General features: G+C 31.9%; 1 protein-coding gene across 2 annotated transcripts in view; it reads right to left on the bottom strand.

The window, feature by feature from the left end:
* Positions 1-20,918, bottom strand: part of CNTN2 (contactin 2) — a 907,647-nt gene that overhangs the window by 178,996 nt on the left and 707,733 nt on the right. For both annotated transcript variants that reach the window (XM_044076798.1, XM_044076799.1), the window contains 2 exons: positions 17,765-17,885; positions 17,512-17,670 (listed from right to left, as the gene is read on the bottom strand). In XM_044076798.1, the coding sequence (XP_043932733.1) occupies positions 17,512-17,670; positions 17,765-17,885 (280 nt within the window). The remainder of the gene's footprint in view (positions 1-17,511; positions 17,671-17,764; positions 17,886-20,918) is intronic.

The raw sequence follows: 20,918 nt of genomic DNA, 5'->3' as shown, positions 1-20,918 counted from the left end.
AATGAATGTAAATTTAAGAAACTCATCAGCAAGAGGGAACATTAGGAACTGATTTGTTTTATCAGTAATACATGGCATTTTAAAGTTATCTGATGTCTGAAGTTGTCATATCGATTTATACGAGTTCCTTTGAGACCTTATCCGTTAAAGTATCTCTTAATAGTATTTTTTATGAAATAAAGCTAATAGAGTATGTTTGGTAATAAAGCAAGTTAAACCTATTTCCTGCTTTTCATATTCCCTTGGGGATTTTATTTATCAGAGTTCCTGGCTGGTTGCCTTCAAAGCTCAAAGAACATCGACTGAGTATTTATTTTTCCACAGTCATATTTATAACCTCTGACTTTTTCTTATGGTCCTCTGCCTCTAGTCAAGTATTACACCCAATGTGTAGCTATATTTTAGCCTCTGGAGAGCTGTGTGGTCTTAATCTCTCTGTATACTTACCCACATTCTTGTTCCCTTAGTGCTCTGTAATACTATCATAGTCTTTTTATTAATATTCATAACTATAGGCAGAACCCTTTCCACTATTTTAGACAAAGGCAAGGGTAAGGCCATGGGCTAGTTTTCTTGAGGACCCATCCCCTTAATTTGAAATATGGTTTATCAAATGTACTACTCCCTCCTCCCCATTGTTTCCACAATTCTATAACGTGAAGGAAGTTATAGTATTTTGGCAAATTCAACCTGAACCTCCACCTGGGTGTATGGGGCATCATTTATTGTGGCTTTGTAAAAATTTGCAAATGTATTCCTCTTTTACAAGGATGAGCATACTACCATAATTTTATAGCCCTTGGAATTTTCTGCCACATTATAATAACAAAATACAGTATCAACTACTGTAGCAGAGGTCTTGTCACATCCCACTGAACATGTGTGAGAAATAGACATATGCAGGCTCTGTAAAACAGAACTGGAAACAAGCAAATAATTCCATGTGAGACAGTGGGTGTTTTCTATATAAGTTGGAATAAAAAACAAATGAAACCAATTTGTATTTAGGATGATATACGGGAATGATAGTTTTCTTGGTATGTGTTAATTCTGTTGTTTTAATTTGTCTGTGACAGAAATTTGTTTAATATGGGGAAAATTTGACTTCCTTGATATTTTTTTGTTTTTAATTAGTAGATATTAAGATAATAGTCAAAAACATGCACAAACATAATATTAATATAAACTAATTTTTGTCTAATGAGAGACTGTTTCCTATTTTATTATGCTTTTTTTATTACACAAACAAGCAATTTTAAGAATTGAATTTAGCATGTCAAGCCTGTCTGAGATCTGCCCTTGAGCATGTACTGTTAATAAGAACTTCTAATGTTTTTACATAGGAAATAAAATACTTCATTTTTGTAGTAATAGATTAAGAGGAAATAAACTGTTTTATTGATATGTTTGATTGTTAAGCTATCTTTTTTTTTTCAATTTTAGGTGATATTATTCAGAAATATGGTATACATTTATCATAAGACTCTAGCATGCATAATCTTTTAGCTGAAATCTATTTTATATTGTCGATTTTTTTCTTACATTGTTAACAATATATAGTTTCATACTAGAAACATATGATGATGGGTAACAATAATGTTTGCATTGTTACTTACTTTTTCAAACACATCCATTTTTTTTTAAATTGGAATAGATGATTTAAATAATTATATTACTGGATAGATACTGCAAGTTAAAAGAGATCAGCTGATTATAGTGTTTGTTATATTTTAACTGTTTATATTTATTATAATTAGTAAATATATATTTAAATTTTAAAATACAATAATATATAACATGTCTTTTTTCTTATTTTTTTTAATAATTAAGACCTTACATTTATCCTATTTTTTAAGAGGTAGTAGAGGGGTGCTTGACTTATACTTGTTGATTGGTCGGAGTCTTTAGGTAGGATTGCTATTCAAACCAGGAGTTTTAAAGTCCATGAGGGGAGACAGGGGAAATAGAAATTTATGTTTAGCATTTTTACAACATACTTCTTTTATTTGTGTCTACTATTATTAATAGTATGTAAATAGTTAATAATTTCAAAGGTGTTAGATCTATATTGCTTAATAAGCAGTTCAGGACACACAGAAGTAGTTCATCAGCAATATCACATTTATGAATTTGTGAGGGTATTATCTGTATTTTTTTCCTATTTATAACATGACTTACTTAAAGTGCATATCCATTAATATTAATGGACTGAATAATGGTTGTAAGAGGGGTAGCTTAAACAAATTCCTAAAGATATTCAATTCCCAGATTATTTTCTTACAGGAAACACATTTAATACAAAAAGATATAGACAGACTTAACACAAAGTATAACTCTGTTTTGACTAGCTCTCAATATAAACAGGAAAAAAGAGGGGTGGCTACAGTATGGAAAATTATATATCAATACCTAAAATCCTAAGCACATATAATGATGAGAAGGGAATGTTTTGTTCATTGACTCTATAAATTAAAAGGAAGTTATATACTTTTATTAATGTTTATTGGATCCCTGGAATAGGAGTAGAAGCTGTTAAACACCAATTGAAGAGATAATTCAAATTTCAAAAGGAAGTATTATTCTAGCAAGAGATTTTAACTGTATATTACATGATAAAGATTCTAATACTATTAGTAAATGCAGAAACTTTGCTCCAGCAAAAGCATTAATATTAAAGACATTAATTAATTTTTAGAGTCAGACTCACTTTTCTTTACTCATTTTTCACATATAAATGGAACACAATCTGGAATAGATAGAGTATTTGTTGCTAATGATATAACTACTAGACTAGGTAAGGTTAACATAGTCTCATGTTCATTATCAGGCCATAATGCCATAAGATTTGAAGTTATGCTAAATTCTAATAATATTTCCATTAAAATAATACCTGTCAATATAACCAACATGAAATAATTTTGGGAATTCTTTAATAAAACAATTCAGACCTTTATTGAAATTAACCATATAGATAATACTATATATATATATATATATATATATATATATATATATATATATATATATATATATATGGGATTCTTTGAAAGCATATTTATTGGGTAAACTTTTGAGTTAGTGTGTTCTAAATAAAAAGCAGTGGGATAAGGAACTGGTAGATCTACAAGGAAAAATTCATAAGTTAAAATTAGATAGTCAAAAAGGGAATTATAACTTATCGAATAATAACTTAAGAGATTAAATAGTAAGTATCCAGAAATTTTACATCACAAAACTATGATTAATCTAGAAAAGATTCAAATAATTATCCTATAATTCCTACGTACATGCATATGTTAGCTAGTAGAAAAGTGATCATTAAATCTAATCATATCAAAGAGTTATATTGTTCTAATAGTAAAAAAAGTTTAATGAAATAGAAGACATTCTAGGTGTATTTAGGCCTCACTTTAATACAAATTACTCAATATAATCTTACAATGGATTCACAAAATGTAATTAAAACATTTATAAAAATTATACTAAAAATAAATTATCAAAAGATCAGATTAAATTAACTGATTGGGCCATTTCCATGTCTGAGCTTAAAACTCAAATTAATAAATTAAAACCTAATACAGCTCCTGGTAATGATGTAATATGACTTTAACTATATAAACTAATGTCTAAAGATCATTTAAGTGTTTTGCTCAAAGTATTTTCAATAGTTAAAGGTTTAGCAAATGTTTTACCATCCTAGAAATACATTCTTATATCACCAATCTTAAAAGCTGACAAAGATCCAACAAAGTGCTCTTCATATAAGGCAATCTGACTATTAAATATAGATTATAAAATATTTATGGCTATTTATGTTTGCAGAATAAAGAAAGTTCTTCCTATACTGGTAAATAAATGACTAAACTGGTTTTATATTAAATAGGAATTCCTCTGATAATATTAAAAGAGTATTAATAATTGATTATGCTAATAACACAAACACAAGTTAACTTTAGTAAGTTTAGATATTAATAGTGCTTTTGACTTAGTTAATTGGGTGTATTTTTATCAGTATTGGAGGAATGTAATTTTTCAAATAATTTCTTACAACTTATTAACCTTCTTTATAAAATTATTTTGCTTATGCCAAAATAGATTCATACACTTTTGAGTCAGTTATGATCTCCAAAGTTACTAAACAGGGTTGTCCTCTGTTGGCATTGATTTTTACTTTACTTATGGAACCATTTACAAACTATATAAGATCAAATTTAGATATCAAAGGCATACAAATAAACAATAATTTAAACACCAAAGTTCAGTTCTTTGCAGATGATATTCTATTGACTCTGAATAATTGTAATCTTTCTATTATTGCTGTATTTAATGTGATAGAAACATTCCAGAAAAAACAGGACATAGTTTTAATGAAAATTAAACAAACATTTTACCTAGAAATTGTAATACTATAATAAAAATAGATGCAAGATTCTCTAAATACATTGTAGAAGATAAAAAAACAATTATTTAGGGATAACTTTAACAGATAATATTAAACATATAGTAATGTTTAATTACAATAACAGTTTAAATTCTGTAAAGTATCTTATTAATAAATTGAATACTTTTTTTTACTATGGAAGAGAGACATTCCTTAATTAAAATGATTATTCTTCCCAAATTGTATATATAATACAATCTTTATTTTTTCCTCCCCATAAAGAAAGTATAAAAGAGTTTAATTCTTTAATCTTGAGATTTCTTTGGTTTCACAACAAACCTAGATTGGCTTTAAATCATCACATTAGGGATTGGTCTTTGGGTGGTATCAATATACCAGATTTAGAAATATATTCTTTATCATCAGTCATTAAGATAATTTCATGCCATGTGGAAAGAGATTGAAGAGAATATTTGGTTAAAATCTAATCATGTGATAAATTCACACCATTATAAAATACTAACTAATAATTTTCAATGGCTATTAAAAGAATATCTCTCAGAAAGTAAAAAAAAAACAATTAAATCTTCTTATATTTCGATTACATTGGCCACCTTTAAAAATTTTACTTATAAGAATCCAGAATACAAAGCGTGTTTTTTTTTTTTACTGTTTCCTATAGCTTACACTCAAAATAATATCAGCACATTCAACTTACCAACAATGATTACACTTAAAGAAAAATAAATTATATATTGATATCAATTGATGGATAGTGGGAAACTGCAAACTATAGATTATATTATAAATATGTTTGATTTAAGCAAAGACATGTGGTTAGACATTCAAATTTGTAGAGAATCAGCTGAACATAGGATAAATGTAATGCAACCAGCACTGAGAAACTCTGTTCCTAAATTTATTGATATTTTAACTATCTTGATGCACCAGAACATAATAGGGACAGGACTTCCATCTCAAACATATTAAGCAGTTAAAAGTACAACAAACTATTACAGAAAAAAATATTGGGATTATTTCAGACTTAACAATAGTTCTCAAGTGAAGATGATAAAAAAATGAATGATACTATCATCAAAACAAATTACTTCCTCACCAAACTGGAGTTTATTCTCTTGGAAATTCATGCACAGAATTTTCATTACACCACACAGAGTTGAATTAATGTACAAAAAAGATATAGGATATTGGACATATAAGTTAAATGTTAAAGCTGATTGGCAACATATTGTGTAGTGCTCAAACCATTTTGAGATAATATACATTTTCTTTTACAAGCCATATTCAATGATACATTTATTTTAACTAAACCTCTAATTCTATTTAATGTACAGAGAATAAAATATAATATTTTATGGAGTATCTTAACAATAGCAAGGAAAGTTATTACCAAGAAATAGAAGAATGAGTCTACTCCAACTAACATGTCAATTGAAGTATGTCAACTTGAACTTAATACAATCAAACATGAACAACCAGAGTCATTTTTCCTATAATGCTTGGTTGAGATTTAAAGAACTGCTAGATAAACAGTCTTTAATACTTAAATAATTAATGTCAGTAATAGTTAAAAACAAACACCGCTGAGCAAAACAATGGAGGATTGCAGTCTCATTTAAATCACAAGTAGCTCCTAAATCCAATAGCCAATGATGTAAATAATCCAAGTGCAGGCGAGGTATGTAAAAAGCAGGTTTATTAATAAAAAGAGGTGAGCTTTCATGAGCTTCTTCAGACCTATACAACTAAACTGTCTGTAAACATCAGTTTAAAAAGCCAAAATGGCACCAAAATCCTGTCCATTATTTAAAGGTACATGGCTCATTAAAAATATCATGTAAAAAAGTCATATATAAAATTCCTATACACCATCATAAAACAGTACGGCATTTCAAAACAAAGCCATTCATATTCATATCCATTATTGGAATAAATGAATCAAAAGTATGTGTGACAGATGGGGGGGGAAATTTTTTTTAAATTGGAATAGATGATTTAAATAATTATATTACTGGATAGATACTGCAAGTTAAAAGAGATCAGCTGATTATAGTGTTTGTTATATTTTAACTGTTTATATTTATTATAATTAGTAAATATATATTTAAATTGTAAAATACAATAATATATAACATGACTTTTTTCTTTTTTTTTTTTAATAATTAAGACCTTTCATTTATCCTATTTTTTAAGAGGTAGTAGAGGGGTGCTTGACTTATACTTGTTGATTCGTGGGAGTGTTTAGATAGGATTGCTATTCAAACCAGGAGTTTTAAAGTCCATGAGGGGAGACAGGGGAAATAGAAATTTATGTTTAGCATTTTTACAACATACTTCTTTTATTTGTGTCTACTATTATTAATAATATGTAAATAGTTAATAATTTCAAATGTGTTAGATCTATATTTCTTAATAAGCAGTTCAGGACACACAGAAGTAGTTCATTAGCAATATCACATTTATGAATTTGTGAGGGTATTACCTGTATTTTATTCTTATTTATAACATGACTTACTTAAAGTGCATATCCGTTAATATTAATGGACTAAATAATGGTTGTAAGAGGGGTAGCTTAAACAAATTCCTAAAGATATTCAATTCCCAGATTATTTTCTTACAGGAAACACATTTAATACAAAAAGATATAGACAGACTTAACACAAAGTATAACTCTGTTTTGACTAGCTCTCAATATAAACAGGAAAAAAGAGGTGTGGCTATAGTATGGAAAAATTATATATCAATACCTAAAATCCTAAGCACATATAATGATGAGAAGGGAATGTTTTGTTCAGTGACTATAGAAATTAAAAGGAAGTTATATACTTTTATTAATGTTTATTGGATCCCTGGAATAGGGGAAGAAGCTGTTAAACATCAATTGAAGAGATAATTCAAATTTCAAAAGGAAGTATTATTCTAGCAAGAGATTTTAACTGTATATTACATGATAAAGATTCTAATACTATTAGTAAATGCAGAAACTCTGCTTCAGCAAAAGCATTAATATTAAAGACATTAATGAATTTTCAGAGTCAGACTCACTTTTCTTTACTCATTTTTCACATATAAATGGAACACAATCTGGAATAGAGTATTTGTTGCTAATGATATAACTACTAGACTAGGTAAGGATAAAGTAGTCTCATGTCCATTATCAGGCCATAATGCCACAAAATTTGAAGTTATGCTAAATTCGAATAATATTTCCATTAAAAGAATACCTGTCTATATAACCAATATGAAATAATTTAGGTAAAACAATTCAGACCTTTATTGAAATTAACCATATAGATAATGCCATATATATATATATATATATATATATATATATATATATATATATATATATATATATGGGATTCTTTGAAAGCATATTTATTGGGTAAACTTATGAGTTAGTGTGTTCTAAATAAAAAGCAGTGGGATAAGGAACTGGTAGATCTACAAGGAAAAATTGATAAGTTAAAATTAGATAGTCAAAAAGGGAATAATAACTTATTGAGATAAATTAATAGATTAAATAGTAAGTATCCGGAAATTTTACATCACAAAACTATGATTAATCTAGAAAAGATTAAAATAATTATCCTATAATTCCTAGGTACATGCATAGGTTAGCTAGTAAAAAAGTGATCATTAAATCTAATCATATCAAAGAGTTATATTGTTCTAATAGTAAAAAATGTTTACTGAAATAGAAGACATTCTAGGTGTATTTAGGCCTCACTTTAATACAAATTACTCAATATAATCTTACAATGGATTCACAAAATGTAATTAAAACATTTATAAAAATTATACTAAAAATAAATTATCAAAAGATCAGATTAAATTAACTGATTGGGCCATTTCCATGTCTGAGCTTAAAACTCAAATTAATAAATTAAAACCTAATACAGCTCCTGGTAATGATGTAATATGACTTTAACTATATAAACTAATGTCTAAAGATCATTTAAGTGTTTTGCTCAAAGTATTTTCAATAGTTAAAGGTTTAGCAAATGTTTTACCATCCTAGAAATACATTCTTATATCACCAATCTTAAAAGCTGACAAAGATCCAACAAAGTGCTCTTCATATAAGGCAATCTGACTATTAAATATAGATTATAAAATATTTATGGCTATTTATGTTTGCAGAATAAAGAAAGTTCTTCCTATACTGGTAAATAAATGACTAAACTGGTTTTATATTAAATAGGAATTCCTCTGATAATATTAAAAGAGTATTAATAATTGATTATGCTAATAACACAAACACAAGTTAACTTTAGTAAGTTTAGATATTAATAGTGCTTTTGACTTAGTTAATTGGGTGTATTTTTATCAGTATTGGAGGAATGTAATTTTTCAAATAATTTCTTACAACTTATTAACCTTCTTTATAAAAATTATTTTGCTTATGCCAAAATAGATTCATACACTTTTGAGTCAGTTATGATCTCCAAAGTTACTAAACAGGGTTGTCCTCTGTTGGCATTGATTTTTACTTTACTTATGGAACCATTTACAAACTATATAAGATCAAATTTAGATATCAAAGGCATACAAATAAACAATAATTTAAACACCAAAGTTCAGTTCTTTGCAGATGATATTCTATTGACTCTGAATAATTGTAATCTTTCTATTATTGCTGTATTTAATGTGATAGAAACATTCCAGAAAAAACAGGACATAGTTTTAATGAAAATTAAACAAACATTTTACCTAGAAATTGTAATACTATAATAAAAAATAGATGCAAAATTATCTAAATACATTGTAGAAGATAAAAAACAACTATTTAGGGATAACTTTAACAGATAATATTAAACATATAATAATGTTTAATTACAATAACAGTTTAAATTCTGTAAAGTATCTATTAATACATTGAATACTTTTTTTTTACTATGGAAGAGAGACGTTCCTTAATTAAAATGATTATTCTTCCCAAATTGTATATATAATATAATCTTTATTTTTTCCTCCCCATAAAGAAAGTATAAAAGAGTTTAATTCTTTAATCTTGAGATTTCTTTGGTTTCACAACAAACCTAGATTGGCTTTAAATCATCACATTAGGGATTGGTCTTTGGGTGGTATACCAGATTTAGAAATATATTCTTTATCATCAATCATTAAGATAATTTCATGCCATGTGGAAAGAGAATGAAGAGAATATTTGGTTAAAATCTAATCATGTGATAAATTCACACCATTATAAAATACTAACTAATAATTTTCAATGACTATTAAAAGAATATCTCTCAGAAAGTAAAAACAAACCAATTAACTTTTCTTATATTTCGATTGCATTGGTCACCTTTAAAAATTTTACTTATAAGAATCCAGAATACAAAGCATGTTTTTTTTTTCACTGTTTCCTATAGCTTACACTCAAAATAATATCAGCACATTCAACTTACCAACAATGATTACACTTAAAGAAATATAAATTATATATTGATATCAATTGATGGATAGTGGGAAACTGCAAACTATAGATTATATTATAAATATGTTTGATTTAAGCAAAGACATGTGGTTAGACATTCAAATTTGTAGAGAATCAGCTGAACATAGGATAAATGTAATGCAACGAGCATTGAGAAACTCTGTTCATAAGTTTATTGATATTTTAACTATTTTGATGCACCAGAACATAATAGGGAAAGGACTTCTATCTCAAATATATTACGCGGTTAAAAGTACAACAAACTATTACAGAAAAAAATATTGGGATTATTTCAGACTTAACAATAGTTCTCAAGTGAAGATGATAAAAAAATGAATGATACTATCATCAAAACAAATTACTTCCTCACCAAACTGGAGTTTATTCTCTTGGAAATTCATGCACAGAATTTTCATTACACCACACAGAGTTGAATTAATGTACAAAAAAGATATAGGATATTGGACATATAAGTTAAATGTTAAAGCTGATTGGCAACATATGTCTTTTGATTGTGTAGTGCTCAAACCATTTTGGGATAATATGCATTTTCTTTTACAAGCCATATTCAGTGATACATTTATTTTAACTAAACCTCTAATTCTATTTAATGTACCAATTCCTGCATGTGTCCAGATAATAAAATATCATATTTTATGGAGTATCTTAACAATTGCAAGAAAAGTTATTGCCAAGAAATAGAAGAACGAGTCTACTCCAACTATGAAAGAATTCACAAACATGTCAATTGAAGTATGTCAACTCGAACTTAATACAATCAAACATGAACAACCAGAGTAATTTTTCCTATAATGCTTGGCTGAGATTTAAAGAACTGCTAGATAAACAATGTTTAATAGTTAAATAATTAATGTCAGTAATAGATTTTTTAGAATTCTTGTGTAGTAGGCATCTTCTTAAATAGTTGTTTTTGTTGTTTTTTTAATATTTCTTTTTTATTTATTGCTGTTCTTCTAGCCATGTAATCTTTTATAATTCTAATGCTATGCATTGTTGTTTTGAAATTAAAACTTTCAATAAAAATAATTAACGGAAAAAAAACAGAATAAACATCCTGGCTATCACAGAATCATGCTTTAAACATGACACTCTCACCCTTAAGTTCCACTTCCCAAACTTTAATTGGATTTCCACTGCAAGCCCAGGTGAAATACCACATCAGGTGGTGGAACCTTATTTCTCGTCAAAGACAACATACAGCTAACATCTCACAACCAAAACTCCTCATGTAACAACTATTACACCAACTACATCACAATTGCTTTCAGTCTTACCAACCACTCCCCACTAATAGTTGCATACCACTTGTCCTCATGCTAACCTTCCAAATTTTAGAACAATGATCCTTGGCAAACTTGAAAGTAACTGTCCACATGAAAAGCTACTCCTCTTGGATGACTTCAGAATTAATCTTTTTAATTCCAAGAGCACCAGCATTGACTTTTTACCAACCATAGCTTGTCCCAACTTATTTAAGACTGTATCTGACCAAATCTACACACTGGAAACCATACTGTCCTGGACCTTGTTATCTTTAATGAATCCTCTATCAATCATGTCATCATCCTACCACCTTCAGTAAATGACCACTGCCCTATCTCCTTTTACATTGTACCCCCATTATAAAGCAAACACCTTAGCTTTGCTCCTTCAGCCCATAGAGACAACAGACCCAGAAACTGAAACAAAGTTTTTCTCTAATCGATTAGGAAGAATTACTAAATCTCAATTACCCAGAGACATTAATTACCTCAGTGACCAACCTTCTTATTTCACTTAAAGACACATGCTTCCCATTGATCTCAAGATTCAAAAAGAGCATGTGCACACGCGTGCACACACACACACACACACACACACACACACACACACACACACACACACACACACACACACACACACACACACACACACACACACACACACACACACACACGCACACGCACACACACACACGCACACACGCACACACGCACACACGCACACACACCCACACACAACAAATAGTTAACAAAGGAACTGAAATCATTCAATAAACTTAGGGGTAATGCTTAGAAGACCTGAAAAAATATCCAGCTGAATAAAACCAAGACTATTACACCTTGCTTTTGCAACTAAGCAAACAAAGTCACCAGATGGCACAAACCTACCTCAGTTGCAAGCTCTCAGAATGCCTTAAGCTATAGTCAAAGAACTTTTTGAACCTAGTAAACAAGATAATAGGCTAGACCTTTCCAGTAAAGCTCCTTTCTACAGATTCCATCAAAACATCTTAGGACAATTCACTCCCTCCAAATTCCTAAGGGAATTCACATCTGTCATAACTGACCTTAGCCTTCCTGTACATCGATTCCACACCATCACCCTATGTCACACACCCACTAATTATACTTTAAAATAATAAAAACAAAGACGTAGAAGAAGGCATTGACAATATCACCATAGATACCTCCCAGGAACAGACAGCCTCAACCCCATGTTCACTCAGTTAACAAAATATCACATTCCACTCATCCTAAAACACTAGTGCAACTTGTATCTCACCAAAATCACAAAGCCTTCAGTCACCAGAATCAGACCAGTTCCCCAACCCTCACAATACTACTTGTGCCAATGACGTTGGACATCTCTCAGTACTGCCAATCCCAGTAAATATCTTACAAAAACGTATCTACACCCAGATAGCCAACCACTTAAAAAGTGACAATGCTTAAGTTACCACAAGCATGGAACTCGTGTAGAAGTACCACTACTAGCCTATATACTTAGATGACATCCTCATCAGTAGAGGCAAAGGACTACTAACTACTGCAGTCTTTGTTGACACAGCAAGAATCTTCAACACTGTTGATTGCACTCTTCTGCTATACTCTCTAAGCACTGCTCATCAGCTCAGCGTGGCCCCATGGTTTAATGATTTTCCATGTACAGACTCTTGAAGGTACAAATTGGACAAACTTTCTTTCTCCTTAGCTGTCTCTCAAAGCTCAATACTTTCTCCTATTCTGTTCTCTCTTTGTCCACAAACCTCCCTCAGGACACCCACCATCTCCCAGTTCTACTCTATGTAGATGCCATGGTCATATACGGAACTGGCCACATGCCTGTCCTCATAAAACTGTGACTTGAATGTGACATGACATGACCTCCTTAAGTAACTGGCTAACCAGACACAACTTAATACTCAACATAAAAAAAAGAAAAAGAAAGATAACGCTCTTCAGAATTCCTCAAAAAGTTTTCAAATTCTACAATCTCTGGTACATCTCCTGTGAACCAAAACCAACAGTTAGAAACAGGCCAGTGCAACAGATAACCTGGAATTTTTCTGCCTTTTCTTAACTTCCAATATCACATTCAAGTTACTAAATCCAAGGTTAATAAATTGCTCTTTTGGTCCAGGGAATTCCCTACTTCCTCTCTCCTGCAACAACAGAGAAAGAAGTCCTCCTTTCTCAGCTAGAATATTATATACCACTCATTGTTTCTGATTCACAAAAGAATTGTACTGCTCTACAAACTGCATTAAACAACATTTGATGGTTCTTTAACATATCCCCAAAAAGGGAACTCCACTTTTTACACTTTCAAAAGCCAAATGGCTACCCATGCCTCAAAGAGCATCTCTCCTTCTGATTACCCTGCTATACAAACTAATGTAAGAAGAAAGCATCTTGTTTATTCATTGTTTATTTACTGTTTGTTGACCAGGTTAGTCTGACTAGGCTAATGGCCTATCTTTAGAGGAAAGTCAAGGTGGTACTCATACTGATTAGGGGAAGTTTGGCCAGGACACCAGGGAACTTCCCCTACTCTTTTCAATAAGTGGTGCGCAAACTTTTACATCCACCTGAGGCACCACCAAGTTAGGCAGGTGGGGCCTCGGTATAACGTCTCATCTGAAGCCCATTCTTTGCTAACAGATTTCCAAAAAGAGCTCTGTCTTCTTATAATCCAAGGTCCCCTTCTCAAACTGCACTCCTTTTATTAACTCTGCTATCTAAATTGAAATGCACAGGGAATGCTTTCTCTATACTGGCTCACAAAGTTTTGGAAACCATACCCAAATATATTAAATCATTACAACCGATCTTTAGGTTCTGTTAACAGCTGAAACAGTTCTTGCTGAATCAGGCTGACTGCAACTGCTTCAGAATCACCACCATCATTTAATCTATTCAACAACATAGTTCAGCAACATTCCCTGCACTCTTATTACTGCCAGTGCTTTCAGGTCCACTAGCCCTTATTACTACTTAAATTAGGATATCAAACCTACTGCAGTATCCACACATTCCATCACATTATAGATAAAACACAAGTACTCCTTCCACAACTTCAGACATACATGCACAGGCACACACACACACACACACACACACACACACACACACACACACACACACACACACACACACACACACACACACACACACACACACACACACACACACACACAGCAGTCTCTCAGATCTACCCAAGCTCAGGGTTTTCCTCCTATCATGACTGGGATATTCCAGACAAAGCCATAACACATTTACTGTCTCTCCACATGAAGCTCCCCTTCATATACTTCTTCAAAACAATGGTTCACTCCCCTAAAGCTTTCCTCAAACAATTTTCAGTTTCTTACTCCTTCCAACTTCACCACAACTGAACTTTCCCCTGCTCATCTATTACGTCCATAAATCCTTCCCCTACTACCCTCCTCTTCCTGATGTGCATGTCTAAATGTAAAAGAATGCACTTTTACCAGTTTTCATAATTTTGTAGAATATTCGTTATGTAGTACAAAATACTATAGTAAAGGAATTTGGTGGTTCATTAACCTATCCCCCAAAATACCTTGTAGTGTCTGCAAGTAGAAAATTGTTAAGCTATATGGCCGCCATTCCTTTACTAGCATTCATAATGTAGTACAGTAGTCATTATATTGTATAAATGTCATTACTAGTCTATGTATCCTGCCTTGCAGTGATTAATCTTGCAACATTATTTGTATCTTTGACTGTGTTACTGTTTTATTAATATAAATTACTGTGTAACCAGCTTCTTATATTATCTTGTATCATTTTTTAATCTAATTGTAAAATCTGGACCAAACCTAAAAATGGTGCACTTGCTCTATCGTGACCCTGGTCAGCTAAGTAAATAAATAAATAAACTTAACTAAGCACTACAGTATAAAAACCACACTTGGGACACTCCATTTACAAGGTCAGTGAAACCAAATTATAGCTCTATTCAGTAGACATCTTACTTAATCCCAATATCCTGCTGTGATGAGTTAAAAACAGTACTCTTAAACTAACAAATGCAGAAAATATATGCAAACATTAAATGTTTTCGAGATTGCATGATACATGAAATATCTTGCATTGTAAGTCTAAAGAACTAATTTTCTGACCTATGGCTTTGCTACTCATAATGAATCTTGCTTCCTAAACTCACAGTACAGGATATTTCATTTGTCACATGCCATACTTCCAATATTATTTATTCATTCTCATAGCTGGCACTGTGTAGGCAAATTTCATTTGTCACCATTATTGCATTAAAATATTTATTATCCATCTCTGGTATGTCATCACACCTTTACTGCCATGCTTGCTCCTTTATCACTTCCATTAAAAATGGACTAGACTCTTCATATTTATGCTGCTCACTAATATACAACAGAACCTAAAACAACTCTCTCAACCAAATCTATTCTTAGTTTAGCTGAAATCCTACCATAGCTTAGACAAGTCGGTCTTATTCTCTCTCTCTTTATCAATTAAACGTTCATCTCTTTCCCTTCAGGTGAAATAACATTTTATACAGACTTTATCCCTTACAGAATTTGGACTGTGCTCCTCCTCCTCAGTCCAATCTGCCCTCCAGAATGATGTCACATCCATCCTTATTTGACTGCCCCCAATATAAACATACTCTTAATGTCAAGAAAACATCCACAGTGCTCTTCAGCTCCCAACAGAAGCCTAAAACAGCTTCACACCCATTGATCACTACCCTGAGTAACCAGCCAATAATCAGAGTTGCCCAGTATCAGTACCTTGATTTAATACTCTATAAAATGCTCTCTTTCAGAAAATGCAGCACCAGTGTGGTTACAAAAGTTACTATACAACTGAAATGCTTGTATTCCATTTCAAACCACCTCACCAAAGAAGCCAAAACAGCTCTAACAAAGAATGTATATACCCCAGGGCTAGAATGTGTCCTACCAACTACTACCTTACACTCTCAATATAACACTTCAAAAATACAGCAATTAATGACATAGGTAGATTCATGTCTTTCACCCCAACTTGAACATCATTGTCTCACCTTGCAAAAGGCAAACTGGCTTCCAGTCACAGCCTGTTCTACACGCATCCTTTTCACCTGTACTTTTAAAATACTAAACTGTTCTTTCTTCCCATCACTAAGAAAAAAATCTTTAAATAAAATCTTCCCCATTATTCTCTCTCAAGCCAGGACAACACCATCCTAACTCTAGTCTATCTTCTTTTGGCCTTATCATAGGTGAAAAGTCCTTGAGTAAAATTGTTCCTGCTAATCAGAATTCAGAAAAGCATTAATAGTACAGTGAAGACACAAGAGTACTTGCTTTATAGGTAAGGGATAATCTCCACCTCTCCCTCTAGTTATAATCTTCCATCTTGTTCACACACATATATATATATATATATATATATATATATATATATATATATATATATATATATATATATATATATAAAACAGAGGGACTTCGCTCTTTTGAAAATTTTCATCTGTTGGAATTTTTCTGTGTAGTTGTTACTGTATCTACATGAATCCTTGGTGCTTTAAATGGTTGTGAATTGTTGCACAACAGAAGATTTCGGCCTATACAAAAGTTGCGTAACCAAATTTTGTGTACTTGTATAATCTTTGAAGTACTGTATTTGAATCTTCTGCTTGTAGTTTTGTGCCTTTTGCACATGGATTGTGGCTGAAAAAAGTCCATATACCAACTCACCACTTGGTAAACAGAGAAAGAAAAAAGTCAGTAAAATAGGATTAAAAAAAATAAACCACAATTTGCATCTACCATTTAGTCAGATTCTGAGTGAAGTGCACTTAAAACATGCTGTGTCTACCTGTGACAACAGATGTTTGTGAGGAAAACTGATGTGTAATAACCCAGAAAATTCACTAATAGCTATATAGTGCTCACTCTCCTGCTTCCACAGATGAAATGGATTTCACTAGATACTGAATCTATTTTGGAGGTGTAACTTACCCAGACAAGAATAGTACCAAAGACACTTTGCATTTTAGCTGTCTTCTTTTGAATTACTGTTGATGACTCGTTTTCCTCTTAACATGGGAATCCAGTGCAACAAGGAGCAGTACCATGTCACTTACAAAAGAGATGGACTAGTTTTTTTTTGTTTTGCTAATACATCAACATAACTTTTTTGTTATTAATAGTATCTTGTTAAGCAGCTGTATGACAATATGTTGCAGTATGGAATGATCTGCTATTTAATGGACATAGTCTAGCAGGTATTAATTAATAATCTCTATTAATATTATATACTGGATAATTAAAGCTACATCAAACTGACAACCTTTCCATTATTGAAAAATGACATGAAGACATTAGCTTACTCACCAGTTTTGGCCTGCTTCCACTGGCTTGAGAGCAGTGTTTGAGCCTCGATTGTGTACTTTCCAATAGGACTATGATTGTCATAGCCACGGCTCCAGCTCAGCTCCACTGATGTGTCATACACATTTTTTACCACTATACCACCTGGTGGACCAGGAGGTCCTACATCAAGTTAAAAACAAAAATATATTAAAAGAATAATAATGGTAATAATCAGTGTGGGGAGGAGGACAAATAAATAATGCTAGCAGGTTACCTCTTACAACTACCACAGCTGATGCAGATGAGCTGTCTACAACTGATTGGGCAGTGCAGGTATAATTCCCAGAATGCTTCAGCTGTGCATTAACAATGGTCAAATCTCCAATTGTTTCATTCTGCAGGGCAAAATCAGAAACAGACAGCAATGTCAATGGGCAGCTAACAATAAAGCAGTTAGTAAGTACAAGTATATGTATGTGTAAATACTCATATGCTCATTAGCCACAAACAATGCTGACAATTGCTAAATCACAGGAATAATCATACATAGCAGTATACTATTCAAAAATAAAGTAAACTAGAAAGCTGTGAGACAGAATGACAGTAGTATACAAGCTATGAATTTTCATTGGGGTTCTGGAAACTCCTTAAGCAGCTACCTTTTCCCGCTTATTTAAAAAGCAGTGAGTGAATGGTGTGCCCTATTGCCATTCAGTGCCTTTGTGGTATTATACCAGTTGACTACAAGGTATCATATCAGCTTATATTATACTCCAGTGTTTTAATACTGATCGTTGATTCATCTGTTGTAAAGATAAACTTTCTTGCTCCTTTTCTTAAATGTTAAAAGTATAGTGTTTTGCATTCTGTAATTTAATGAACAAGTCCTAGTGAGCACAGATGGAAGAACTAAAATAATCTGATAATGTATTTCTCTTCTCTTCTCTGGTAGCATAAATGTATCATTTACCCCAGTTCACTGAAAAGTGTCAGTTTGTTAGATATATGAGGGTCAGGATCCTTACATTCTCAAAACTCGCAGTCAATCTTAGCCTTAAGATCTGCTGCCAACACACTAAAGTGCATGCAGTTCATGTGTCTAATCAAAATTTCTAAGTAAATAACTTAAAAGTCAGTCCATATCAAAATAAACAATGTGCAGTAAGTGTGCTTTATCATTTGGCATAGGTTGCTAAAATGTTTTAATGTAAAATAAATGTATAAAACCACTTTGAAAAGAAATGAGCTATAAAAAGCTGTCTGTTCTGAAACATAAAATCAGACAATCTTTTCCATGATAAAGGGAATTAATTTTTCAACGAAAATGTATGAGATGTGGGAGAGGATGTTTGCAACATCTTATAAGGCTGTTGGTATAACAAATTTAACAGATATTCTGTATTCAAGCCAACTCTCCCATTGCTGTAATGTCATGCTGTGTCCATTCATTGCTATTATTCAAAAGTATTGTCTTTATACCTGTCCTCTTGATCCCAGTTAATCAACTAAACTTGACTATTATAAATGAACATTCACTTGAAAAACTGAATTTTGTTTAAATGGTACCAACTTTCATTATGGTTGCATTTCTAATTAATAATCTGTTCATATTTTATAATGTTTTCGTTTTATGAAGAGCTTTTAGTGGTAAGTCTTGAGAACATACATAAGTTAAATTTTGGTTGTTTATATTTGATGTAATGGTTAAAGCATTTACGTTACAGACACAAGGTACAGAGTTTGATTTTCACCTTTATGAGAAACTGGCTAGGCTTCAAATGGCCCACAAGGGCAACAAACCTAGTACTTATCTATGAACCTATAAACATAATTTGAATGTTTCATTATACTAGTATTAAATTTAATATTTTATGTTAATTATCTGCTAACTGGTAATCTTGCTACACAGAACTGATCTCTTTGTGTTTACAGAAGAGAGACTTGTATAATTAACTGACTTGTCACATAGCTTGCTACTAGAGAAGAAGAGACAAACTGAGGACTGTTGGATGACATTAGTAGCTCAAAACAGTTTTGTGTGTTAAATTGGCATGTTTTAATAATTTTATAGCTGTTAGGACTGAATGCTGTAGATTAAGTTTAGAAATAGGGAAATACATGGTAACAACATGTGCTATTCCGATGCTTGCCACTTATTAAAAAAAATGAAAAAAGACAATAAGGGTTTGGGAGGACCAGTAGACACCAGGGGTACTCTATATGGCATGCAATAAAGACACTAAGACAGAATCAAACCCTACACTGTCCCAACTCCCATTGAGGATATTAGTTCTCTGCTCCTCTACTAGATGCCAAGAAAAATGGGAGAATAACATGCAAGAGTAAAAAAACATACATTGCAAAGTTGGAAGGACATTTTCAACCCTGCATACTTGTCACAAAACAGCAGCACTAACTGACAGGTTAATCTAACTAGGATTTCTGTAATATAATAAGGATCTCTGGCTTAGTCAAAGACCTGCTACTTTGTGAGTTACGAAGGAGAGAATCTGGTTATAAGCATACCTCACAACCTCTAAGACAAAGCCAAAACTACCAGATAGACAAAGACACAAAATTAGGGAGGCATTTTACATATTATGCTATAAACTTAGAAAGTCACTGGAATAATAGCTTTTGTATTAACATGCATATAAAGAAGGATATCTGTAAATCCTGTAAGGATGTCTGGAAAATCTAATGTCTGACATTAATTACTGACTGTAATCATCCATGATGTACAAGGGCAGTGAAAATGTGAGAGTAGATATTATAGCAATAACCCACTCCTGGGTGTGGGTAATGCTGGATTTACCCACGGTTGGTGTGGTTTGGTCAGGAGGCCGAGCCCGGTGGCCAGAACAAGCCAAACTGTGGTAAAATCATTACTACACCAACCCAGAACCCAGAAGTGTTATTGTTTATATATAAATTTAAAAAAAATAGAAAAAAATTAATAATTTTTCTAAATAACCTCCTTGCCTCCCTTCGCCTGCCTCCCTTCTGGCCTTCTAGTCTGTCACTGATGTAAGCGTAATGCCTGTACATGTGCGATCAGACACACAAAATCAGCAACGGAGAAAGGATCTCCGTTGCTTTTTTTAAAGCTGTACCACTATGTTAAACTTGTTTAACATAGCGAAACAGTGTGAAAAAAAGAGTTATAGTAATGGAAAAAGTCCGGGCGACTGGACCTTTTTCCATTACTATAACTCTGATTTACAATGTGCATGCAAACCAGTCAGCGTGCACGATTTTGAATATTAATGGGGGGGAGTTGTATAATAGGGAAGTTCTGTCACCTCATGGACAGGTAAGGAGTTTGTAGTATGTGCGTGTGTTTGTTTGAATGTGTGTGTTGGCTGTGGAAAAGTGAATGAGATGCTTGCCTGTACTAATATGATGTTTTGCATGGGCCGCCAGTGTTA

Source organism: Protopterus annectens, chromosome 7.part0, assembly GCF_019279795.1.
Source record: "Protopterus annectens isolate FY-2018-M chromosome 7.part0, PAN1.0, whole genome shotgun sequence".
Classification (NCBI taxonomy): Eukaryota; Metazoa; Chordata; order Ceratodontiformes; family Protopteridae; genus Protopterus; species Protopterus annectens.
The sequence above is the reverse complement of the archived record's forward strand: the minus strand, read 5'-3'. Positions and strand labels throughout refer to the sequence as shown.